General features: G+C 39.4%; 1 protein-coding gene and 1 pseudogene across 1 annotated transcript in view; both read right to left on the reverse strand.

Annotated features, from left to right (window-relative positions):
* LOC140549724 (uncharacterized) overlaps positions 1 to 7,853 on the reverse strand; it is a 178,880-nt gene extending 171,027 nt beyond the window's left edge. The window contains 7 exon segments of the mRNA XM_072673469.1: positions 97 to 405; positions 643 to 973; positions 1,060 to 1,637; positions 2,848 to 3,150; positions 3,271 to 3,575; positions 5,325 to 5,631; positions 7,475 to 7,853. Of these exon segments, the coding sequence (XP_072529570.1) occupies positions 97 to 405; positions 643 to 973; positions 1,060 to 1,637; positions 2,848 to 3,150; positions 3,271 to 3,575; positions 5,325 to 5,631; positions 7,475 to 7,853 (2,512 nt within the window).
* A 2,772-nt stretch (positions 7,854 to 10,625) lies between these two features.
* LOC140549725 (antigen WC1.1-like) lies at positions 10,626 to 25,399 on the reverse strand (annotated as a pseudogene).
* Between the last annotated feature and the right edge of the window lie 9 nt (positions 25,400 to 25,408).

A 25,408-nucleotide genomic window follows, 5' to 3' on the forward strand; every position in this document is an offset into this window, starting at 1 on the left:
GATTAATGATATGAGCCTATTCACGTGTTATTGACAATTTGAGTTTAATCCTAATCAATAGAAAATGTGAAATCTTCCTTAAATTGTACAATTTACCTGAGCAGATGACTCCAGCATCTTTAGAATGATCACAGTCATGTTTTCCCCATCCTGCTGATCTACAGTTCTTCAGTGTAGACTCTGATCCACTACAGTCCACATCATCCATCCAGATTGGTCCTGATCCTGATCCAAAGTGAGCTTCACTCAGTACATCTACAGCTTCTCCACAGCCCAGCTCTCTACACACCACTGCAGCATCTCTCAAATTCCAGTAATCACCACACACTGTTCCCCACTGTCCTCTATGAAGAACCTCTACTCTCCCAGCACAGCGACTGCCAACATCTGCCAATCTCACACTGTCTGTACAATAGCAAGCAAGACAGAGAGAGAGATAAATAATAATAATAAAAAATTAGCCTTTCAATAACCTTAAAATGATACAAAGTGAAATTGCTTTAGAAAAAAATAAATAACAGAGAGATATGTCAATATAATTATAATTATGAACAGTGAATTTCAAAAAACTAAAAACTACACATATACCCGTAATATATCTATTAGCAAAAATAAGATTAATTATGAAAATGTAACTCCTACCAGCACACACCAGTCCCACATCACTGTCATGGGAGCAGTTGTGTTTGAGTGAAGATGATGTTGGACAGAAGTGAAGCTGAGATTCGTTGCCTCTACACTGAAGCTCCTCTGACCACACCTGACCCTCCCCTCTGCCAAAAGCAGCTGCTCCCAGCACGTCCACAGGAAGCCCACAGCCCAGCTGTCGACACACAACCTCTGCATCCTGCTGGTCAAAGTCAGCTTCAAACACTGTGACCCAGGTCTTTCCATAAAGAACCTCTACTCTTCCGGAGCACAGAGAACCATTAACCAGCCTGACTCCTAGAAGAGATATTATTTAACAATAAGGCTTAATGATGTTTAATATAATGATCTTGAAAATATATTAGACAATGCATGGTTCTTAAATATCTTGGAAAACATTCATAATAAAACATTGGAAAAATACATATATTTACAAATCTGTTGGTATTGGGTTTCTAAAGAAGTTGTACATTCAAGTTAGATTAAATTCATGAAAGTGGGTCAGAATAACAGACTCACAAATTGTGGGTTGAGAGTTCCAGTGTGCAGCAGTTTGGTGACTGCTCTGTTCTAACACACTAATTTAGCTTGGTAATTGTTGAGTCAAATCAGGGTGGGTTTAGCAGAAAAATCACTAAACTGTGCTGGACACCGTATAACCCCTGTTTAAATGAACTTACCTGAGCAGATGACTCCAGCATCTGTTGAGTGATTACAGTTATTTTTACCCCATCCTGCTGATCTACAGTTCTTCAGTGTAGACTCTGATCCACTACAGTCCACATCATCCATCCAGATTGGTCCTGATCCTGATCCAAAGTGAGCTTCACTCAGTGCATCTACAGCCTCTCCACAGCCCAGCTCTCTACACACCACTGCAGCATCTCTCATATCCCACCAATCATCACACACTGTTCCCCACTGTCCTCTATGGAGAACCTCCACTCTTCCAGCACAGCGACTGCCACCATCCACCAACCTCACACTGCCTGTAAGAGGGGGGGAGATGCATATACAGAGGATTGCAAAAAACTGGACATCCGTCTACAGGTTGAGATAGCAATGACGTCTGACTGTTGACGTCTGCCTAGGTTGTTTTCAGTCAGTGGTGCAGTCAGTGAAATACCTCATTTCAAGACCACCACGCCCATCGGCATAGATATATTCACAAGAACTATTGCTATTTAAAAACGCAGGCAGAAAGAAATGTGTAAACAGACTGTTGTATTGTAAGGGCCCATGATGCTGAAATTTGTGGAGAAGATGCAGGAAAGGTTTTCTTCTGATGATTTTTCCATGAAGACCATGGTCTTGCAGGAGTAGCCTCACAGTAGAACAGTCCACTAACATTCCATAGTCTACTAAATGTTCCTGAAGGTCTTTTGCAGTTAAACCAATTTGGATTAGCTTTTGCAGCATTCCTGTGAGCATCTCTCTCCCAGATCTTAACTTAACCTGCACCAGTCTTGTTAAGTGCCATTTCTAAATGACATTACAATCTGAAACAAACTGGAAATACTTTACTATTGTCATATTCTCCTGCTTTGTGGGCATCAATTATTATTATTATTGTCAGACAGCTGCTTAGAAGAGAAAATAGAAAATTGCAGGGGTCACTCTGGGGACAACAGAATGAAGCAATTTTCTGCTGCAGCTCAATCTGAACTCATAATCATCCATAGATGATCACCACAAAAGCCGGCACTCAGGCCTGCCATCGCTACCACCTAAAAATTAGCCACAGTCATAGATGAACTCCACACATTGTGCTTGCTAGGGTCGAATGGCCAAAAGAGGGAGCATCATGAATGGTGCACTAGAAGACAAAAGCACAGCAAGCAAGCTGGAGTTCACGCTAGACTAAACACTAATTTTCCTGCTCATTCTGCTATCCAGCATTTGCTTCTTGGACAGCATACTGGATCTTTCCTGGTGCACACTGGGCTGAGTCCCACCCCCACTACAGCTAAGACCACCATAATGTGTTATGCTAATTTCATCTTATAGACTGCTTATCAGATGTAGCAAATCAGAGAGGAAGAAGCTAGAAGCTAACTTTGCTTTTTAGATTGTTTTGAGCACATTGACATGGACATGTTTATGGAGGCTGGGACTGCTGGAGATTCCATGAACCTTGCGTTTGCCTACTGAATACATTTAAAACAGTCATCTGGAAGAATTACAAAACACAATTCTTACCAGCACACACCAGTCCCACATCATTATCATGGGAGCAGTTGTGCTTGAGTGAAGATGATGTTGGACAGAAGTGAATCTGAGATTCGTTGCCTCTACACTGAAGCTGCTCTGACCACACCTGACCCTCCCCTCTGCCAAAAGCAGCTGGTCCCAGCACCTCCACAGGAAGCCCACAGCCCAGCTCTCGACACACAACCTCTGCATCCTGCTGGTCAAAGTTAGCATCACACACTGTGACCCAGGTCTCATTGTGAAGAACCTCAACTCTCCCAGAGCACAGAGATCCACCAACCAACCTGACTCCTGAAATATAAGAGAATGAGCAGGAAATTAGCAATAGAAAGTCAGGGCAATATTTCTGTATAAAAAAGTTCTCATTCAGATTTTTCTAAATTAAAATCTACTACACATTGTGCTTCTTGCCTGAACAGATGACTCCAGAATTTTGAGTCTGACTGCAGTGATGTTTACCCCACAATCTTGATCTACAGTTCTTCAGTGTAGACTCTGATCCACTACAGTCCACATCATCCATCCAGATTGGTCCTGATCCTGATCCAAAGTAAGCTTCACTCAGTGCATCTACAGCCTCTCCACAGCCCAGCTCTCTACACACCACTGCAGCATCACTCATATTCCACTGATTCCCACACACTGTTCCCCACTGTCCTCTATGAAGAACCTCCACTCTCCCAGCACACCGACTGCCACCACCCACCAACCTCACACTGTCTGTTCAATTGAGAGAAAAAAAGGAAGCGAGAACAAAAGATTAATGGACATTAGTCTTAATGATAAAAACAATTAACAATACATACATAACAGTACATAAAAACTTACAAAGTTATACAAAGATTAACACTTGAGCAGCAAGTGTCATTAGTGATTCTGCCAGGGATTTTAGTGTCTCATGAAAAGATATTACACTGGGTCCCACAACTCCCAAGACCCCGACCCCCTCAGCGCTTCTATTCAAGATTTGATAGTTGGAGCGGTTCATAATCTGCTTATCCACCATTCTGCTCTTTGTATCCCATAATGAGAAAGTAACAAAATATCTATTTTTAATTATTTGCTAATTTATTAAAAAGAAAAAACAAACATTTCACATTTACATAAATATTCAGATCCTTTGCTATGACAATTAAAATTGAGCACTGATGTTTTTGCTCCATGATTGGAGTCCAACTGTAGTGAATTTAATTGATTGGACATTATTTGAAAGGACACCTAAGATAAGATAAGGTCTCACAGTCGACAATGCATTTTTGAGCAAAAACCAAGCAATGAGGAGGAAATAACTGCCTGCAAAGCTCAGAGACAGGGTTGTGTGGAGGCACAGATCTGGAGAAGGCTGCAAAAAAGGCTACAAAAATGTTTGGTTGCACTGAATGTTCATAAGAGCACACTGGCTTTCATAATACTTAAATAAAGAGGTTTGGAACAACCCCACCAAACAAAGTAGTCTAGGGACCATGGTTGAGAAGGTCACCAAGAACCCGAGCCACAAAAGCCCTGTGTGCAGATGGGAGAAACTTCCAGAAGGTCCACCATGACTACAGCACTCACTGACTCTCAGACTTTTCACTTTGTCATTGTGGGGTACTGAGGAGCAGAGAAGGGTCTTTGCACAGAAAAGAACAAACTGGCTACTAAAACATTTTTAGATGGTTCTATCTAACAATCTATCTAAGCTATCTTAGGTGGTTGCATTGGGGTTACTTGGTGGTACCCCATGTGGTTTCTTTGGTGTTGCTAGGTGGTTGCAATAGTATCCTAGGTGATGTCTAAGGTGCTGATAGGGGGTGCTAGGTGGTTGCTATGATGTCACTATGCGATTAACATGGTATCCCAAGTGGTTGCAAGGTGTAATTAAGTAGATAGGTGATAGGTTGTTGTTATGGTATCCCAGGTGATGTAAGATAAGGTAAGATATTGCTAAGTGGTGGCCTGGCAGTTGGTATTATATCCCAGAATAGGCAGACAGATAAATAGACAGAGCTGTAGAGTTGTTGTTTTTTGTTTTTGTGATTTGCAGTTCAATAAAGCCTGAACTTGTATCCTGAACAGTGTGAATAGGGATAGGTAGACAGATACAGAGTTGCAGAGGGATAAATACAGACAGATAGACAGACAGACAGACAGACTATTTTGTTACCAGTGAGGTGGATGAGACTGGCTGCAGACACAGAGGTAGCAGTAACACAGCCAGGTGGGGATGAAGGGAAGTAAGAGGGGGAGATGGAGCAGCAGGTTGGAACATGAAACTCTGAAGAGTAAAGGCAGTGGCTACCTCTTCAAGCAACTCATTACCTCAGCCATAGTGCCACCCAGCTCTTCGAGCAAGCAGTGGTGCTCACTTAAGAGTTTTAGAGTTTAGACATGTGAGTTTTAACACGTGATTACATGATGTAACAGAGGTCTTGTTTCATAAACATTTACATTAAGAAATTGTAGAGTCCTGTTGGATTAAACACTTACCAGAACACATGAGTCCCACATCACTGTCATGGGAGCAGTTCTGTTTGAGTGAAGATGATGTTGAACAGAAGTGAAGCTGAGATTCGTTGCCTCTACACTGAAGCTCCTCTGACCACACCTGACCCTCCCCTCTGCCAAAAGCAGCTGCTGCCAGCACCTCCACAGAAAGCCCACAGCCCAGCTCTCGACACACAACTTCTGCATCCTGCTGGTCAAAGCCAGCATCACACACTGTGACCCAGGTCTCTCCATGAAGAACCTCTACTCTCCCAGAGCAGCGAGAACCTCCAACCAGTCTGACTTCTAAAATGAGGTAAAGAGAAATCATTATAATACTCTTACAATATATCATCTATTAAAACATTGATATCACTCACTGTTTTCACATTTCATCACTGACACTGAATAACATAAAACTATGGTGAGGCTAATTTTTTTTAACAGGACAGTTGTGTTGGCCATTTATTGAACAGCCTGCAATACCTGGTGAAAACCTGGTGACTTATGGTGAAAAGGGTTTGTGCTGTTGAGAACTTATGAATGACTTGATATTATCAATGATAGGTCTGTTGTATCTGGAAAATCACATAAAATGTACAAAAAAATGAATTTACATGATTCATCACTCACTCCAGATCTCTGGCGATCAGCCAAAGACAGGGTTGCTACCTGATTTTTAGTTTACAACAGGAGACACTAGGCTAGCTCTGCCATCTAATCTCTGTAGGTACATGATCATTTTTTTCGGGCTTAAAAAATCTGAAAGCTGCGTAAACTAGTTTTTCTGAAAATTCATTTAGTAAAATGCTTTTGCTCTGTTGTGTTTATTTCCTGGTCATGTTTTCTTTAGCACATAGGTCTGTTTTGTTTGTGTTTTAGGGTTCAGGGTTTTAAAGCATTGTACACCTGGCTCCATGCTGCCATTTACTCTCCAGTTAGATTTCCTACAATGACTTCTTCCTTCTGATTGTCATTTTTCCACTGAGACGTATTCACACAAATAAAACTTATATTACAACAGAAACTTGTCAATTTGATATTTTGAACACAAAGTAAATTTCACTGACATACGATTCTCCATCTAATATATACCATTGACAAATTAATAATTCTAAAAAACAACTTATTTTCTTATTACATTATCTTCTCATTGTGCAACATATTATTTATTTATATTTGTCTCTTGAGAAAATCTTCCAATTTTGACATTTTTCACACGCTTTTGAACTTCCTCTGGGTAAATGTCATCAGTGAGCATCAATGTACAAATATTTAGATATTATGAATCAATACTGAAAATATGTGAAATTCTCTAGTTTCACCCTGCAGAATTATAAATCTGTGACATAAAGCTTGACTGTTTTACATGACTCTGCTTTTTTACTGAATTGTATCGTCAAACTATTTTATAAAGCACTAAGATTTATCTTCACCAAGCAAAGGAAGATCTGCAATCAAGACAAATGAGTTGAAAGAGATTTTTTTGGTGTGTATTTAGGGAGTGACAGTGTCTGTTAGCAACCTTTTTCTAACATGTCTCTTTCTCATATTTCGGATCGGAATATTCGCATGTAAGTCTGTTGCGCTTTTCTGACAAAGAACCAAACTCTAGAAATTACACATGTCTTGGCTGATCAACTGCATCTGAACTGAACATTAAATTATGATTAATTGTGATGATTTTGCCAAACTATCCATTTCCCCCTACTTTTTTCACCATCTGTGGTGCATTTTTTTTATTTCGCTTCTATTTTGTAACTTATTTATCTGCCATAATTGAACAAAAACAAGTAGTTTCACCATTTATAGCCAGTAACTTGGATTAGCTGACTCGATCAGGCCAGCTCACAGACAACTTTAGATGCATAACTTAGCATAATTGAATGCAGCACTGTTTTACCTCTTTATTAATAGTTTAAACATTTTCACTTTCAAAAATATATTCTAGACCCCATCGACCCCATCGTAGACCCTGAGAAAACTCCAAAATCACCCATATCCAGGTTTGCCAGAGGGTAAAAATGAATCATACATAAAAAAATAATACTCCATGTAAAACTGTGATTAGTACAAAATAAATAATACATCTGAAGATTGATTCACAAAAAACAGTGTTTATCACAATCTGAGGTTTTTTGTACTTTACCTGAACAGATCATTCCAACATCTCTAGAGTGATCACACGTAGGATCAAAAACGTTCTCATTTCGTGCCCCACATTTGTTCACTGTAGACTCTGATCCATTACAGGTCCTTGGGTATCGCCAGACTACTCCTGATCCCGGTCCAAAGTGATCAGCATTCACTAGATCTACAGCCTCTCCACAGCCCAGCTCTCTACACACCACTGTAGCAGTTTTTATATCCCAGTAATCATCACACACTGTTCCCCACTGTCCTCTAATAGAAACCTCCACTCTCCCAGCACAGCGACTGCCACCATCCACCAGCCTTACAATGCCTGCACATGAGAGAGAAAGAAAAGAAAGAAAATATAAATGCCCAACAGCAGAATACTGACCCATAGCAGTATGTTCTGATTAACATTAATGCTCTGATTGAATTTAATGTTGTTCCTTTTCATTTGAGACAGTAAGAACTTACCAGCTGTGGAGAGAGTGATCATGGAGGACAGAAGAATGAGGAGCACACAGCTGTCCATCTCCCTCTGACCTGCACACACTCCGTTCAACTCAGCAGCAGAACAAGCTTCACCTCCACTCCCCCAAAGAGACTGAAGACACTGAGAGAGAGAGAGAGAGAGAGAGAGAGAGAGAGAGAGAGACAGACCCCACAGCCGCCAATCACACTCACTATGACCTTATTAGAAAGAGGAGAGGAAACCATCAAACATTTTCAGTGACAAATCAGAGGAGGCATTTTTTCTTTCTCCATATTTATCAAAAGAGCGTCAGCGCTGATCAACCCAACTCCACCTCCCTCTTTAGAGGAGTGTGTGTGTGTATGTGTGAGTGTGTGTGTGTGTGTGTGTGTGTGTGTGAGAGAGATGAGAGACTGGCAGCAGTGTGGTAGGAAACCCACCAACATACAGGAGACTGACTTCAGAGAGAGGAAACACTCCAGCTTTAATGCTGCACCTGCAGAGAGCTGATCCATATACTGATAAAGCCCCTCCCAACACTCTCTCTCTCTCACACACACACACACACAAACACGCATACACACACACAAACACACACACTCACACACACACAAGCTGCTGGATAGGATTCACTTGTAGTTACATTAAATGTAAAGTATTACTGGATATTTTGGACTAATACTTTTGTATTGTTGTGGTTTAAAAATAAAAACAGTTCAAATCCTACATGTTTTCCCTTGATGTCTACTTCTGACGTTTGTGGGACTTTTTATAGAAATTTATTATTTTATTATTTCTACAAAATCAATTTTACCAACTTCTCTTTAACCATCAAAATTAAACAGACTTTTTTAATTCCTACCTCTTTAAAATGGATATAAGATAAATTATGGCTTCAGAATCTCACATGTAGGCCTAGCAGTGCTTCACTTTTGTAAATGTAATGGTAATTCAGTAGGAACTCTCTATGTTACATTCCCGTGAAGTTATAACAGTCTGTGAAAAAATTTCAACATAAATGATGCTCCAGTGGCCTCTTTAAGTCTCTTTAAGTTCAACCTGTGTAGAGAGTCCATACCTGAACATAGATATTAAATATTATTGTGATTGAACAAGTCTATTCATATACAAATATCTGCAGAAAGCTGACAGGTCAGAGGTGACCATCTAGTTTAATTTATCAAGTCTTCATTACAAATTCACAAACAAGTACAGGCAACGATGCAGCTTATTCAAGTTTCATCTTGATAGGACAAGCGGTTTTTGAGAAACAGATATGTGAAAGTTATAGCGCCCCCTATATTGCAGTGGCACCAACGTATATGTATTACCCAGGACTCCTTAAGTGAACACATGTTTGAAGTTTTGTTACAATCTTTACATTTTCAAAATTTACAGAGTTATAGATTTTTATGCACGAGGCCTTTCTTGTGTGCTGATCTACTGAGGGTGGTAGAACTGTCTATTGATTGTCAACAGAGATGTCAGAAACACATAACTCATAGTTAAGTTTCTGATGTGATTGTATTTGCAGTGTTGTTTGGGTGTGAAAAGTTAAATCCTGTGATATACATGCCAAAATGAGGCCCAATACACCCCTAATAGGACTCATTGGAATACAGGAGAGAAGTAAAAGTAAGTTAAACTTGTCAAAAGGTGTGCATATGATTATGATTATTAATCAGAAACCGTCATCCAAGGTGGTCAACAACTTTTATTCAGATTGACCTTTTGACCTTTGTATAGTAAGCCCTAGACTTTGAATGGATGTCAAAATACCAGACGGGAACTTCAGAATATCATTGTGGTGGAAATGTTAAGTGTTTCTGAGTGCTTTAGTGCACCTTTTAGAGCCACAGCTAGCAACTCTTATTCTCAACATATACATGTGATTATAATTTTGAGATGCTGATGAGTTAGTGATATAAATGAAAAATACCATACTTGCAATAACTAATTAATAGTCCGCGTTGAGACCGCGTTGAGTAAAAGAGTCAATAGAATCAAATTCTAGATGAAAAAGTATGAAATATGGCCTCAGTCAGTGATATGTGGGGTCCAAGCTGAATCTCACAAGGAGGCCTAGCAGTGCTTCACTTTTGTAAATGTAATGTAAGGAGGAGCCCCCTAGGGTACTAGTCTGTGAATGGGCATCTTTGGAATACAGGAGACAAGTGAAAGTGAGTTAGAATTTGTCAAAAGGTGTCCATATGTTAAAGGTATTCATCAGGAGTCTTCCTCCAAGACATTAACTGAGTTTTGTTCAGCTTGACCTTTTGACCCTTGTACAATAAGCTGTAGTCTTTAAATGAATTAGTCAAAATTCCAGACAAGGAGTTACATTTCTGACATAACATTATTTTATTATTACTATTATTTACTATTACTATTATTATTATTACATTATTATAACAAGTTATTCAGGTCAGAGAACTGAATCAAACACTATGGATTCTTTATCTGTAGACTTTATAATATCATAATAATAGAGATTTTAATGATTTTAAGTGTTTGAGCTCTTACCCAGAGTGACTTACAAAAGTGCTTCACTGTTTACTCAGAAAAATAACCTTAGCTAGTGTATCAAAAATACCTCTAAGCTTACATACTACTAAATACAAGTCAGTATAAGAAACATAACCTGAAATAATTACTGCATAAAAAGTAAATTTTTTAACAACATTAAAGTCATGTATTATAAGTCAGTCATACCGGGGGACACACTGCCGGAGCCTGCGGAGGCGAGGGGACCCCCATTCACATGGTCAGGCAGGGGCTGGATTCCCGGAGGCGTGGGGGCCGGAGACAGCGCTTCGGGGTCCGGGAGGGGTATGGTCCCGGGGTGCGCTCCTGGGTGCCGGCCCGCAGGCTCTCATGAGGACTTTCAAGTTCACAGTCATGGTCAAGTCATGTTTCAAGGGACTCTTACATTGACACAGACTTTTATGTTGACACTTTGTGTTATCATCATGTGTGTGCTCACGATTTAATTAATACGTTCCACCTGTGGCTGGTATATTTAAGGAGGGCTAGCGCTAGCTGCTAGTCGCTGAGAATTGAATCTATTGGGCTCATCGGCGGACTCAGTTAATAGAAGTGAACCTTGTGAGCTTTTTGAATCTTGATTTTTTTTGCCGTGCTACAGAGTGACAGTATATATCTAAGACTAGCATGTCTCTTTTTCATGCTTTGGATTGGAATGATCATTTCCATGGTTCAGTCACACTGTATTGGAAAAAATCAGTTACCAAACCAATTACCAAACTTGGCCAAATGACTGCATCTGGGCAGAGTTATAAATCATGAACGTTCTTAATTTCCTCTCCCAAACTATTCCTTTAAAAGGTTCAGGTGAGATTTTGGAGTTTTTGCTATCAGTGGTGATAATTAAAAACACTGATTATAAAGACAATACAGATTATTCCTTCATTTGTCACTGTCACTCAAAACCTTGTGGTTCTAGTTTTCCAGTATTTTTAAGTTTTTAACAAAACTGGTAGTGAACATGGTATTCAAATTTGACGAGTGGACCAAAATAAATGCTCCAAAATGAAAAAAAAAAAGATATTTTTTTCTTCTGTAGATTTATGTTTTTAAATATTTTTTATTACTATAGTTTTTTTCTATCTACTTGTCATTTATTCAGTTTATCTGATTTTATCAGGCCAGCTCACAGATACACATCATTTAGTACCATATAATATAATACTGCTGTATCTCTTCATTAACAGTTCATTTTTATTAACAAAAATTATTAATTCTACATAGTAGTATAACCCTGGCAAGTAGGGAAGCTACTGGCTGCAGGACACAATCACATGTACAAATATTATAAAAATTCCAGTTTTAATGAACACTGATCAACAATTGAAGTACTTTGTGATATTCTTTTAACACCTACTAGAGGCTGACTGAACCCAAATCTAGCATTTTTTGTTTTTATGAACATGATATGTCAAGTCTATTACCTGATGGCCCAGATCAGACAGTGCATGCTTGAGTATTTAAACAGCTGAGTTCGTCAGCTCAGTGAGGCCTAATGCACTGATTGGGGTCTTTTTCCCAGAGAGAGAATAAATAGTCAAGTCAGAGCTTCATACAATGTTTGTATCTATATAAAATTTTGAGCACAAGTTTCGAAGGATGATATGCAAATGTGTCAGCGCTGATCAACACAACTCCACCTCCCTCTCTAGAGGAGTGTGTGTGTGTGTGTGTGTGTGTGTGTGTGTGTTGCACTGGCAGCAGTGTGGTAGGAAACCCACCAACATACAGGAGACAGGAAACACTCCACTGTAATACAGCTTTAATGTTGCACCTGCAGAGAGCTGATCCATACACTGATAACCACACACACACACACACACACACACACACACACACACACACACTTACAGCTTTGGTGTTTACTTGCAGTGTAAATGTGCAAACAGATTTCTTATAGTAATATCTCATAAGGCTGCAGGGCTGTAGCCCAGGGTGTAACATTTCTCCTGACTCCTCTTTAGGCTCCTTCCATGTCCTCAGTCTGTAGCTTCTCTCTTTTGTGTATTTGTTGTGGTCACTCTGGACTGGACACTTTAGCCTGTTGAGCAGGTCAGCTTACTGTGACAAAGAACTGTTGCTGTTGTTGTATATATTGTATCTTATAATATTGAACAGTACACATTATAGCCATGACAAGAAGACTATTCCTCCATCAGAGGCTTATTCTGTCAGGTACACTTTGTAGTTTGAAATTGCATTTCGTTTTGCTCTCTAGACATTCAACTTTGTTTAGAAACAGAATTCAGACTCAGTAATAATCTCAAGTCATTACTTTATTTTTCAGAAAATTAAACATTTAGTTTCCTAAAGAAAGATGCAGGTAAGGTGTACTCCATAGGGTGATGTGTTAGATGATGTTTATGACATATTCATTTTACACAACCAGGATGAATTTAGTCATTTTCATAATACAGACAGGAGTCAAACAAGCAAATGAAGAAAGCAGTCAAAGAAATGGTAACAGAATTGAGACACTAAAATCAAAGATTTTGCATTAAAACTCTGCTTTAAGAAAAAAATAAAGAAAGTGGTTTAGAGTGTGATGAGGTAAAAAATAAAATTCATTCTAAACACAAAGTTGTAAATTAAAATATGGTGAAAAAAATGTAATAACATCCTCGAGTTTCAACATGCTTAAACAGAGTAATTGACCTGGTCTCTGTCCGATGCCTTGCTCTCAATCACTTCTATCACATTATATTAAAGTCTGAAAGTAGAAGAGCAGAAGTAAGTATGGCTCAGTATTTCAACATGATCAAAAAATATATGACATCATATCTGATATTGCATGTAACAATACTCAAAATGTACATCATCAAAGTCATTATAATACAATTCCCTGCATAACCTTGTGTAAGCATTCACACTGGTTTGTGAGCAAAGCTGCACATAAACTTTCTGTGCTGTTTTAAATGGAGAAACACTTTCCTGTCATCATTTCAAGATGGAAATTTCTAAGGATTTTTTATCATCCCACAAGATGATATATCATATTATGTCAATGAGTCAATGATTCTTTTTCCTAAGATTGTCTAAAATATGTAAAATATGGCAAATATTTGATCTTGTGTAATGTAATGTAAAATCATGCTTAAAACCTGGATATGGTGTAATTGTACAGGTAGTGTCTCTATTTGAGCTGCAGAATGATGGTCTTCTAAACACTAGTCATTAACTTCTGAGTTGAGTCTCTCCACTCTGACATCACCCAGACCATAATCTCATCAGAAGAAAGGACAATGACACAAATGTCTGGACTAAAGTGCACAAGGTCAGCATTCCCATGAGTCCCTGGACAATTCATTAATAATTAGTAATTAATTAATAATGAATTACTTAAAATACAATTTTAAGTCTTTTAAGGAAAATACTCTTTCAAAGTCATTTTCACTATTACTGTTACATAATGTCTAAACTTGTAACCACTTACAAGTTTAACCACTTCAGAAAGTATTGTAGGATAGGACTAAAGCCCCAATGTTAAAATAATAATAATAATAATAATAATCATCATCATCATCATTGGAATAATAATTAAGCCTTCACCTGTGTACAATGATTTCTTTTCCCATGTGTTTCTGGACTTGATTTTGGTGTACGTAGCCATCTGTGTTCTCCTGCTGTGTTTCGTGTTTTTCCAGTAAAGTTTGTATTTGTTGGATATCCTGCCTCAACACTTCCTCTTTGTGTAGAAATGTCTACAGTGCTGCCAAACCATATGTAACTAATCTAACCAGGTACATTTGTAGGTGTACAGAAACTCAGTAAGCTTTAGACATACCTGCATTTTCTAAGTCCTGTACTGCAGTGATGACATCATCATAGTTTTCTGATACATACACAATATTTGTAGGAATAGATGAACAAATGCAATATTAATAAATGAATCATTATTACACATCTTTTTATCTTTGCAAGAAAAACAAACCTGTTGTGAAGTTCTCTCCAGCAAACAAGGCATCATCATAGATCTCCACATTGTTCTCTATTAGACAATAAACACAATGCCAAACTCAAAGTCATCATTGTCGACCTTCAACAATTATCTAGTACAGTGTGAATTAACAGAGAGAGAGAGAGAGAGAGAGAGAGAGAGAGAGAGAGAGAGAGGGAGAGAGAGAGAGAGAGAGAGAGAGAGAGAGCTTACTAAGTCACTATCCACCCTCAAAAACATATGTGCTATTAGATATACATGAGATATAATATAATAGTTATGTATTTATAACAATATAAAGTATTCTTTAGGAAAGGTGTTATATACATTATTATTATTATTATTATTATTATTATTATTATTATTATTGTATTTGTATAGCACATTTCACAACAGATGTTACAAAGCAGCTTTAGCAAAGAAAACATCCTCAGAATGAGAGCAAGACAACTTGAGATGAACATTTAAAAGACTTAAAAAGGGGTCCAATCTCTCTCTGGTCGACACCAGACAACATATAAATAAAACAAGAACCTACGTGCTACATTATTCTCTAGTACTTCAGGAATGATGACATCATCATAGTTCTCTGGTGTGGTTTCTAGTCCCGCCTCACCTAAATCACACAAAGAGCAGATTTTACAGACACTTCAGTCCTCAATATCATTAAGAATGATTTATTAGTGAGTATAAACACACACACACAAACACACACACTTCTTGGGTGATTCTCTGGGGTGAATATAGTTTACGTATGTCATTTATTAGTTGAATATCTGAGGTTTCACTTTTTTGTTGTTGTTTAATTGAATTCTCTCTGAACAATGTAATGTAAGGAGAGAAATACAGTGCTACTGATTGTTCAGTTAAGCTAATGCTAATCAGTGAGATTGTGAGCTAAAAGCTAAATACACTAGCCTTATACTTCCTGCAACTTCTCATTTAGAGTAAAACTTAGAAAGAGGGAACATTTGTGCATTTCTGATCTACTGAAAAACTTAAATACATATGGACATATTTTGTTTGGTAGAGTGGCTACGCCACGTTATCACAGCTAGTTAAACCTTTGCCGTATGTTGCCTAGCAACAGTGCTCACAGTTAACAGACTACATTGTGTGGTGGAGGAATCATTACTTATAAAAGTTTTTTGGTAAACAAAAGTATTTATTCATTGAACACTGGTGTGTTTTATCATTTCATTTTATAAAAACAATAAGCCACTCCCATTTTATTACTGCAATTTTATCAAGGAAGTGTTAGGCCCTCTGCTTCACATCATGCCAAAAACATCCTTCTCCATCATAAAATATCAGTAACGCATGGCATCTTGATGATTACTGCGTAATTATAGAATACTCAAAACATTTGTTCTCTAGCCTTATTATATGATCACTTTTATGACTTTTTATATTATTTCTAATATTTATCTTAATAACATGCTCTGATCTTACCTGAGAGAAGCTCCAAATTCACATCCTCATATTGTGAATGCTGTTCTTCAGAGAGGAAACGTTCTGTGTAACAACAAACAAACTTACAACACATTTATACAGACTTACTAATCACCTCTCCCTCTGTCCTTCTCACCCCCACCCTCCTCTCTCTCACTTTCCTTTAATGGATTTTCTCTGGCCTGATCTGCACTGACCCAACCTAAAATAAGACATAGCAAATATCATTTACCTCGTTGAGTGTTTCTGTTCATTACGGATCTGCGATTAATCTCCTCATAGATTACATTAGGCCCTTTCCTCAGACCCTCATAGACCACCACTGGCCCCTTCTTCGAGAGCACTGTGAGTGGAAACAGTGGATTATGGTAGGAGTATAAATATGCAGAACAAAAGATTACTTCTTGGAGATCTTGTCACTTTGAAAATACTTAAAAAAAAACAAGGAGTCAGTTTTGCTGGAGTTTCCCAAAGAGCTTCATAAACCTTAATTTAATAAATAAAATAAATTAAAATAAAATCTTTATTGATCCTGCACTGCACCAGCATGGCTGAGGGATGTTCTCACTGACATATGACCACATAGATCATTTAAATGTAAAATAATAATATTTCATTATTGAGTGCTTCTTTACCCAGCAATTTTGAATCCCCAAAGCTCTAAGCCCTCCCATCCTTTAAGCCCTCCTGCACCCTGCTGCGCCTTACTATCCTGTCCTACCGTCAACACTGAACAAGCTTGACTTTGGATTTTTGATAAAAAGATTTCTATTAGGGTTAAAATGATTGGTTAATGTTGATTGGCATCCAACAAAATCATTAAAACGGTTCTTTAATGACTTGAAGTCTTAAAATAAAAAAGGTTTTGTTCTTTTACAGAAAGTGGATTGAAGATGATTTCTGAATCTCCCTACCTCTCCAGATCATTCTGTTCTGGTTAAACAGCACAACCAGAAGCACTAAGACCAGGAGGAGCATCGATCCCAAAACCAGGAGGACGAATGGAGAAATGGATAGAATGGCTAATGATGGAGTTTGTGGGGGAGAGTTTGTTTTGATTGTGGTGAGACCCACTAAAAATAAAAACACAAAATAGAACGTTAAAAAATTTTGAATATTTAGAAAAATACTGAAATTAAAAAGAAGAGTACCTGTGATGGGAGTGGAAGTATCCTTTGTGAAGTGGAAAGAGATGGAAGATGGAAGTATCATTTCAGATGAAGTAGAAGGGACCAAGGATATGTCTACAAAAATAATAGAATCAAAAGCATAAACCATGTGTTGCACAAACAACTGGATAATGATTTGTTTGTTACTGTTACTATTTATTAGACCCGAAACTCTGAAAGTCAGCAGTTTCCTCTGACCTGTGCATGTAATTCCAGTGTCCTGCGTGTGGGAGCAGTCAGTGTGGTTCTTCAGGGAATGAGGACAGTCCCACAGGTGAAGCTCATTCCCTCTACACTTCACTCTGTTCAGCCAGATAGCTCCTCCACCAGCACCAAAGGCAGAACTCCCATTAGCACTCAGCGCCGGCCCACAGCCCAGCTGCCTGCAGACCACCTGAGCATCCCTAATGTCCCACAGAACATTACAGACAGACCCCCACTCAGCATTATGATACACCTCCAGCCTCCCAGAGCAGCTACCTACCCCTCCCTTCAACCTGAGAGGCAGGTGCTCTAAATCACACACACACACACACACACACACACACACACACACACACACACAGAAATAAAATGAGTGTTGTCTTGAAACTCACAAGAAAGCAACAGCAACATTCAGTAATTCTTTTTTACTTTAGTGAAACCATATTAAAGGTCAACTGATAAAAAAGGAGCGTTTAGATTGATTCTGATTATTGACATTCTGATGAATATTTTCATTGTTCACGCAGTAAATAGCCTGTTTGTTAAGTATCCTTACTTGAGCACTGGTTCTGGTTTGAGAATAAGGAGCATTTCAGATGGTTTTCCAGTGAGAGCTGTTTATTCTCTCCTGTAAATAAAAATATGCTGTATTAATATCAAACTCTTTGACTCACAAATGTAACTTTCAATATCTATAAAATAATTTATCCAGACATTCTCAGATCTTTACTTAATTACAATAATTTTATTGCTGTCTACTGTCAGAGGCATGCTCTCTCTCCTAAAAAGAAAAAGTGTCCTACCTGAGCAGGTAATCTGAGCCACGTCATTGTTATTATCACACGTATTCTGTCCCCAGGGGGAAGATGGACAGTGAAACAGAGTGGAGTCATGTTTCCTACATTTCACTTCATCCAACCAGTTAGGAGCTGATTCCACTCTTGCTTTAGTAGCCTTCTCACTCCCAGTTCTTCCACAGTTCAGCTCTCGACAGATCAGACTTGCTGTTTCTTCATCCATGCCATTTATACACACATTCCCCCAGGTTCCATTGTAGAACACCTCCAGATTCCCCTCACAGCCCTCAGTGAGTCTGATCTCTTTAAACTCTGGTGGGAGAAAGATTTTAATATTGCAGGTCTTGCAGGTCTTGCAGGTATTTCAGAATCAACACACTTACCTTTCATGTTTAATGTAAGCAGAAGACCTTTTATCCAAATAAATGCAGTGGGTCCAAAACTGCCTGCTTGTTGAGCAGTTAAATCATATTCAGAATAGTCGTTTGTGACACCAGAGAGAGCACTTGCGTTTGTGACTCGAGTTTAAGTTACACTTAAGATGAACACAAATAGACTTGAGACTTTACTTGCAGCTCTTCTTTAATGACTGCAGAGCATAACACACGAACAATAAGCGTCTTTCCATCATCCAGGCACAGTGTGTGAAAGTTACAGAGAGTTACTTCATTTTGTTGATTTTGGACACATCTCCTTTTAACATAGAAAAGAACATAGAAGAGAACTGCCAATAGAATAGGATTCTCCTGAGCAGATAAACATGATAAACTATTGTCACCATGCATAATGCTGGATGTTGGCTTTAAGGGTATAAAGCCCCCCAACATTGAGCTTGGAGCAGTGGAACTGGGTTTTCTGGGCTGATGGTGCTAAATCCAATAGTTGGGGTGTTGGGGATAAGATGTGTATGGTACGGTTGCAAGGAGAAAGCTGCTGCTCTCCAAAAGAAAACTTTGGTGCCTTTCTGCAGTTTGCTAATCACTTGGACAAGCCATAAGGATATTGGAACATGGGATGTGTTGAGGATAGAGGAGACCGACAATAAGATATTTTTTATTTAAATGAGAAGTGTTATGTTTGGATGAACGAGAACACTGCATTCCAACATATAAATCTTATGCCACCCATAAAAAAAACACAGTGGTGGTAGTGTCATGGTTTGTGCCTGTTTTGCTGCATCTGGGCCAGGACAGAATGCCATTATTGATAAAACTATGATTTCTAAATTATACTAGCAATGCCAAAATGTCAGCTGTCATATATTTTACATTCATTTGTTTGTTTGACCTTTCAGTTTGGCTTATATTAGCTCATCTGAAATCCAGCATCTCAGTATTTCATTTTTCAGTGAGTTTCAGTAAATAACTATTCAAGTATAAATACAATGTATCTCTCGGCCTAGTTCAGAACACACAAACACAATCATGGAGAAGACTGCTGACTTGACATTCCAAGTTACCTGAGCACACGACTCCAACATCCTCCTTGTGTCCACATTCACCCTCTCCACACAGGTGATATCTGCAGTTCAACAGAGACGTCTCGTTCCCCTCAAACTCCACCTCATTCAGCCATATGGGTCCGGTTCCAGGTCCAAACCAGGCTGGTACTGGGGCACTGAGGGCCACTCCACACTGCAGCTGTCTGCAGACCACCTGTGCATCCTTAATATCCCACAAGTCATCACTCACTGTCCCCCACGAGCCGCTGTGGAAAACCTCCAGCCTTCCTGCACAGTCTCCCCCAGAACCAACCAACCTGATGGAGCTACGAGCTAAAATTCATAGAAAATTTACAGACTAAGTGTGACTTCTTATTTCTCCTAAATACATTATGATCAGTTTAAACCCCTATACTAATAGAATTAAATGCATTAGTGACTATGATTATCTACACACAGGTGAAAGTAAAGGGAAAGCATGAATATGTGCATGGAGACAGTTGCTTCCAGACAGGTATACGGTGGGAGGGTCAATTAAGACAGTTGTTTAGACTGATAGCTGAACTGTATCTTTAAGGCCATTAAAGCTGTTTTCTAGTGCTTTGTGGAAGCCCAAAACCTTACTAACACTGAATGTTTCTCTAATTTCCCCCCCTATTCTATGTAATTGTCACAGTATGTGTTATTGAAATTTGTTAATATTAAGCTATATAATAATTCCAATATTTTTACCAGAGCAGGTGATGTACAGCTGTTCTCTGGAGCTGCAGTTGACTGCTTGTGCACTGCTGCAGTTCCTCAGATAAGCTTCACTCCCAGAACAGTTGAAACCCGTCACACACATGTAGCTGTGTTCAGAACTGGATGGAGAGGAGCTGGAGATGTTGAGTACAGAGCCACAGCCCAGCTGTCTGCAGACCACAGAGCCCTCAGACTCACTCCAGGAGTCCAGCAGAACTCTCCTCCAGTCCTGCCTGAAGTTCACCTCCACCTCCCCCTCACACTCCGTCCTTCCAGACAACCGCACTCGCCCCTCATGAAACGCCAGGGAGGAACCTGAAAGTACATAATATAAAATAGATTAATACATCTGACATATTGTGCTTTTGGTAAATACTGGATTGGTTGGCCTGTAGTTAGAGTTAAATGTATATACAGTCATGCCCGAAAGTATTCATACCCCTGGCAAAGTTTGACTTAAATTTACTTTTATTTAACCAGAAGTTATATTTTTGCCTTGAAACGACACAGGCATCTCCCAGGAGATAACACAATGATGTACAAGAGGCATCATTGTGGGAAAAAGTATTTCTCAGCTTTTATACACATTTGAACAAAAAGTGGCATGTCCAAAATTATTCATACCCTTTGAAAACTGTCACAGTATATGGGAAAATCCAAAGTTCTATACCATTCCAAATAGTCCAAGCTGTTTTAAAGCATCCTAATTACCCTGATTCATTGGGAACAGCTGTTTTAATCAACTCAACAGGAGAAAAACAGCAGCTCTCTGCAGTTGGTTTGTGGACAGTCATGGCTAAGACAAAGGAGCTCACTAAGGACCTGCGGCTGTGCATTGTGGCCGCTCACAAGTCAGGAAAGGGCTATAAAGCCATATCAAAATGTTTTCAAGTTCCAGTGGCTACAGTGCAAAGTATTATTAAAAAATACAAGAAGTTCCGCACTGTGGAAAATCTCAGAAGATGTGGTCGGTAGCCAAAAGTGACACCTGTGCTGGCCAGGAGAATAGTGAGAGAGGTGAAGAAAAATCCAAGGATCACCACCAAGGCCATCCTGGTGAATCTGGACTCTGCTGGTGGCGACATCTCAAGGCAGACAGTTCAACGGACACTGCACACTGCTGGGTTCCACGGACGCAGGCCAAGGAGGACACCACTTCTCCAGAAAAGGCACACAAAAGCCCGCTTGACCTTTGCAAATGCTCATCTGGACAAAGAAGAAGACTTCTGGTGTTCTGTTTTATGGTCAGATGAAACAAAAATTGAATTGTTTGGCCACAATGATGTGTGCACCATTTGGCGTAAAAAAGGAGAAGCCTTCAACCCTAAGAACACCATCCCCACTGTCAAACATGGTGGTGGGAACCTAATGTTTTGGGGGTGTTTTTCAGCCAATGGACCAGGGAACTTGATCGCAGTAAATGGCACCATGAAAAAAGAGCAATACATCAAGATTCTCAACAACAACATCAGGCAGTCTGCAGAGAAACTTGGCCTTGGGAACCGGTGGACATTTCAGCACGACAACGACCCAAAACACACAGCCAAAGTGGTGAAGAAATGGTTAGCAGACAAAAACATTAATGTTTTGCAGTGGCCCAGCCAGAGTCCTGACTAGAATCCAATTGAGAATCTGTGGAGGGAGCTAAAGATCAGGGTGATGGCAAGGAGACCCTCGAACCTCAAAGAGTTGGAGCTCATCACTAAAGATGAATGGGCAAAAATACCAGTGGAGACATGCAAAAAGCTGGTCAGCAATTACAGGAAGCGTTTGATTGCTGTAATAGCCAATAAAGGCTTTTCTATTAATTATTGAGAAGGGTATGAATAATTTTGGACATGCCACTTTTTGTTCAAATGTGTATAAAAGCTGAGAAATACTTTTTCCCACAATGATGCCTCTTGTACATCATCGTGTTATCTCCTGGGAGATGCCTGTGTCGTTTCAAGGCAAAAATATAATTTCTGGTTAAATAAAAGTAAATTTAAGTCAAACTTTGCCAGGGGTATGAATACTTTCGGGCATGACTGTATATAGGGAACTAATACTCAAACTACACAATTGATTTTCACAGTTCAAAATCATCTGTGGACCCTGCATAGACAGTTGTTAAACAAGTGCTCAAGCTTGAACATGGGGTACATTTTGTGGTTAAAAGCATCTTCACAGGGTATCTTAGAATTTTTATTTTTACAGGGAAAAATGTGGCCCAGAAAGCTTACCACTGCAGATGACTCCAGCATCCTGTTTATGAGAGCATGCAGTTCGACTCCATGATGAAATGGGACATTTTGACAGGTGTGTTTCGTTCCCCTGACAATCAAACTCATCAGCCCAGATCCGGCCACTCCCCTCCCCAAACCAGTCTGACCCCAACACAGCCACCGCACTCCCACACTTCAGCTGACCACAGAGGACACTAGCAGCTCTCATATCCCAGCCTACATCACACACTGTGCCCCAATCACTGAGGTACTGGAGAGCCACTCGACCAGAACAGGAGTCTAAGCCACTCATTAGCCGCACACCAGTAATACCTGAAACCACAACCAAGATAGTGTTATAAGAGCAGGTAAATAGAAAGATGGGTTGTAGATTTGAGGCTGATTTCATGGCCAGGGGTTAAGCCAATGTCATAGACAATATTTTTTAATGTAATATTTTAATGTAATCTCTCAATTTGAAAAGCAGTGTAGTCCAGTAATGCCTGTTCAGGAAAATCTTATGTAATGAGATATAAGTAAGTAATATGACATTTTATACTTAACCAGAACAGACCAGTCCCACATCATTGTCATGGGAGCAGTTCTGTCTTAGTAAAGATGATGTTGGACAGAGAGTAATGTCAGATTCTTTGCCTCTACACTGAAGCTCCTCTGACCACACCTGACCCTCCCCTCTGCCAAAAGCAGCTGCTCCAAGCACCTCCATAGGAGGCCCACAGCCCAGCTCTCGACACACAACCTCTGCATCCTGCTGGTCAAAGTCAGCATCACACACTGTGACCCAGGTCTCTCCATGAAAAACCTCCACTCTCCCAGAGCACAGATGAGGACCATCAGCAAGTCTGGACATTCTGTGACCTGTGTGTTTTATAACCTCATTAAAACTGTGCACAATATATAGTAGTGCATCTCATGAATTTAGTACATCATGAAAAAGTTCATTCATCATCACAATTCCATTCAGAATGTTATATTTTATATTAATTCCATTCAAAATTACATATTTCAAGCTTAAAATAGATTATATTTTACCTAGCATCAAATTATGAATACAAATTATTTTCACTATATACATTTTTGAGGTGCATTAGTATATTAACAAAGACAAATACTGAAATCTAACTCTCTCACACTCAAACTCTACTCTGAATATGGTTCAAGTTTATCGTTGAAATGTATGCAAAAACAGGTTAATATTTAGTTATCTTTGCAGGCTAATGTTTCCAAAAACATAAAGAGTACACACACAAACACATGAGGCAATTTTAAAGAAGTGAATATGGCACATGTGTATATCTGCCAAGAGCAGGACATCCTCACAAACTGAGTGACTGTGCAATAAGGAGACTAGTGAAGGAGGCCACCAAGATACATATATTACATGGGACATTGTATATTCAAAGCCGGTCATCACAAGTAAAAGCATTAAGAACTTTAACACTTAGTTAATAATGCTTATCTTGGTGCAGGTTAAGATCTGAGGTATATGTTACCAGAAGCACATTTGTGAGGTCAGACACTTATGTTGCAGTCTCTGCTTGTTACGGGACCAGCAGGGAGCAAACCCATTTGCAGTAAGGAAAGCCTGTAGGACAGGCTGTGTTTAATATAAACATGGGTGCTTTTGTGTACTGTGGGAGAACAGTTGCTCCCAGATGGGTTTGAAACACCAATGGGTTTAAACCTGTCAATTGGGGTTCAAAACCTTACCAATGCCCCACCAGCAAGCACAGGCAATTGGTAGAGTCGCACCCCTTAAAACAATGAAATAAAAAAGGAAAAACCAAAAAAAGGCAATGCCAAGATGGTGTAGCTCAGACAGTTAGCACAACATCTAAAGAAAAACAAATAAATGCAGCTCTCTCTCTCTCTCTCTCTCTCTCTCTCTCTCTCTCTCTCTCTCTCTGAGAAGGGGAACTAACTGAAGCAGCTCTGTAAACAATAAAACAAAAGACCAAAGCTTTCTTTGAGCTATTTGATTGTTGAGCTGTGGGCTATTTCTTTCACTTCCGTGTAGTATACTGGTATACAAAGGTGTGACAGAGAAATGCCATTTGTCTCAGCCCTAAATGCTGTGACCACCAGGTGTGTCTGATTGGCACTGATTTACTTCTAGGATCTCTGGGGATTGGAGTTCCCTTGGGTAACAGTGCCTCAACTGCCACTGCCCTCTGCTCTCAAGCAAACAGCTGGCCATATATGCTGAGAGTTATTGATAAGATGAGTTGCAGGAGACCGGGCTAGAGGTGTCCCAGAAATGACACTGTGGAGGCATGGAACTCCAACTTTTTCAGTATGACACACAGGCGGTTCTCCAATAACAATGGGGGAACCCGCCTGACATGCTGGCTTTAAATGAGCATGTCATCGATGTAGACATATACATAATGTCCCTGGGTCTCCCTAAGTACTTTGTTTAGGAAGCTGGGGTGATCATGAGCACCAAATGGCATTACCTGGTACTCATAATGCCCAGTGGGGGTGATAAATGCCGTCTTCCAGTTTAGGGCCACCCTTCATTCAATTTCACTCAATGGAACGATAAGAATCACATGATGGAAGGGAAATATACAAGGAAACATAACATTTCTCCAAACAAAATATAATTCTCAACCACTTCCCAAATATAATATAAGTAACACACACACATTGTATATTTAAATAGATTGAAGCATACCTGAACAGATAACTCCAGCATCTATATTATGATAACATCTATGTTGACCCCATCCCTGTGATCCACAGTTCTTCAGTGAAGACTCTGATCCACTGCACTGAACCTGACTCATCCAGATTGGTCCAGATCCTGGTATAGCTGCATCAATACTAAGTACCTCTCCACAGTCCAGCTTTCTACACAGAAATGCAGCCGCTATTTCATTCCAGCCAGCAACACACACAGTTCCCCACTGTCCTCTGTGAAGAACTTCTACTCTCCCAGCACAGCGACTTCCACCATCCATCAGCC

The sequence above is a fragment of the Salminus brasiliensis genome, chromosome 2 (assembly GCF_030463535.1).
Source record: "Salminus brasiliensis chromosome 2, fSalBra1.hap2, whole genome shotgun sequence".
Lineage (NCBI taxonomy): Eukaryota > Metazoa > Chordata > Actinopteri > Characiformes > Bryconidae > Salminus > Salminus brasiliensis.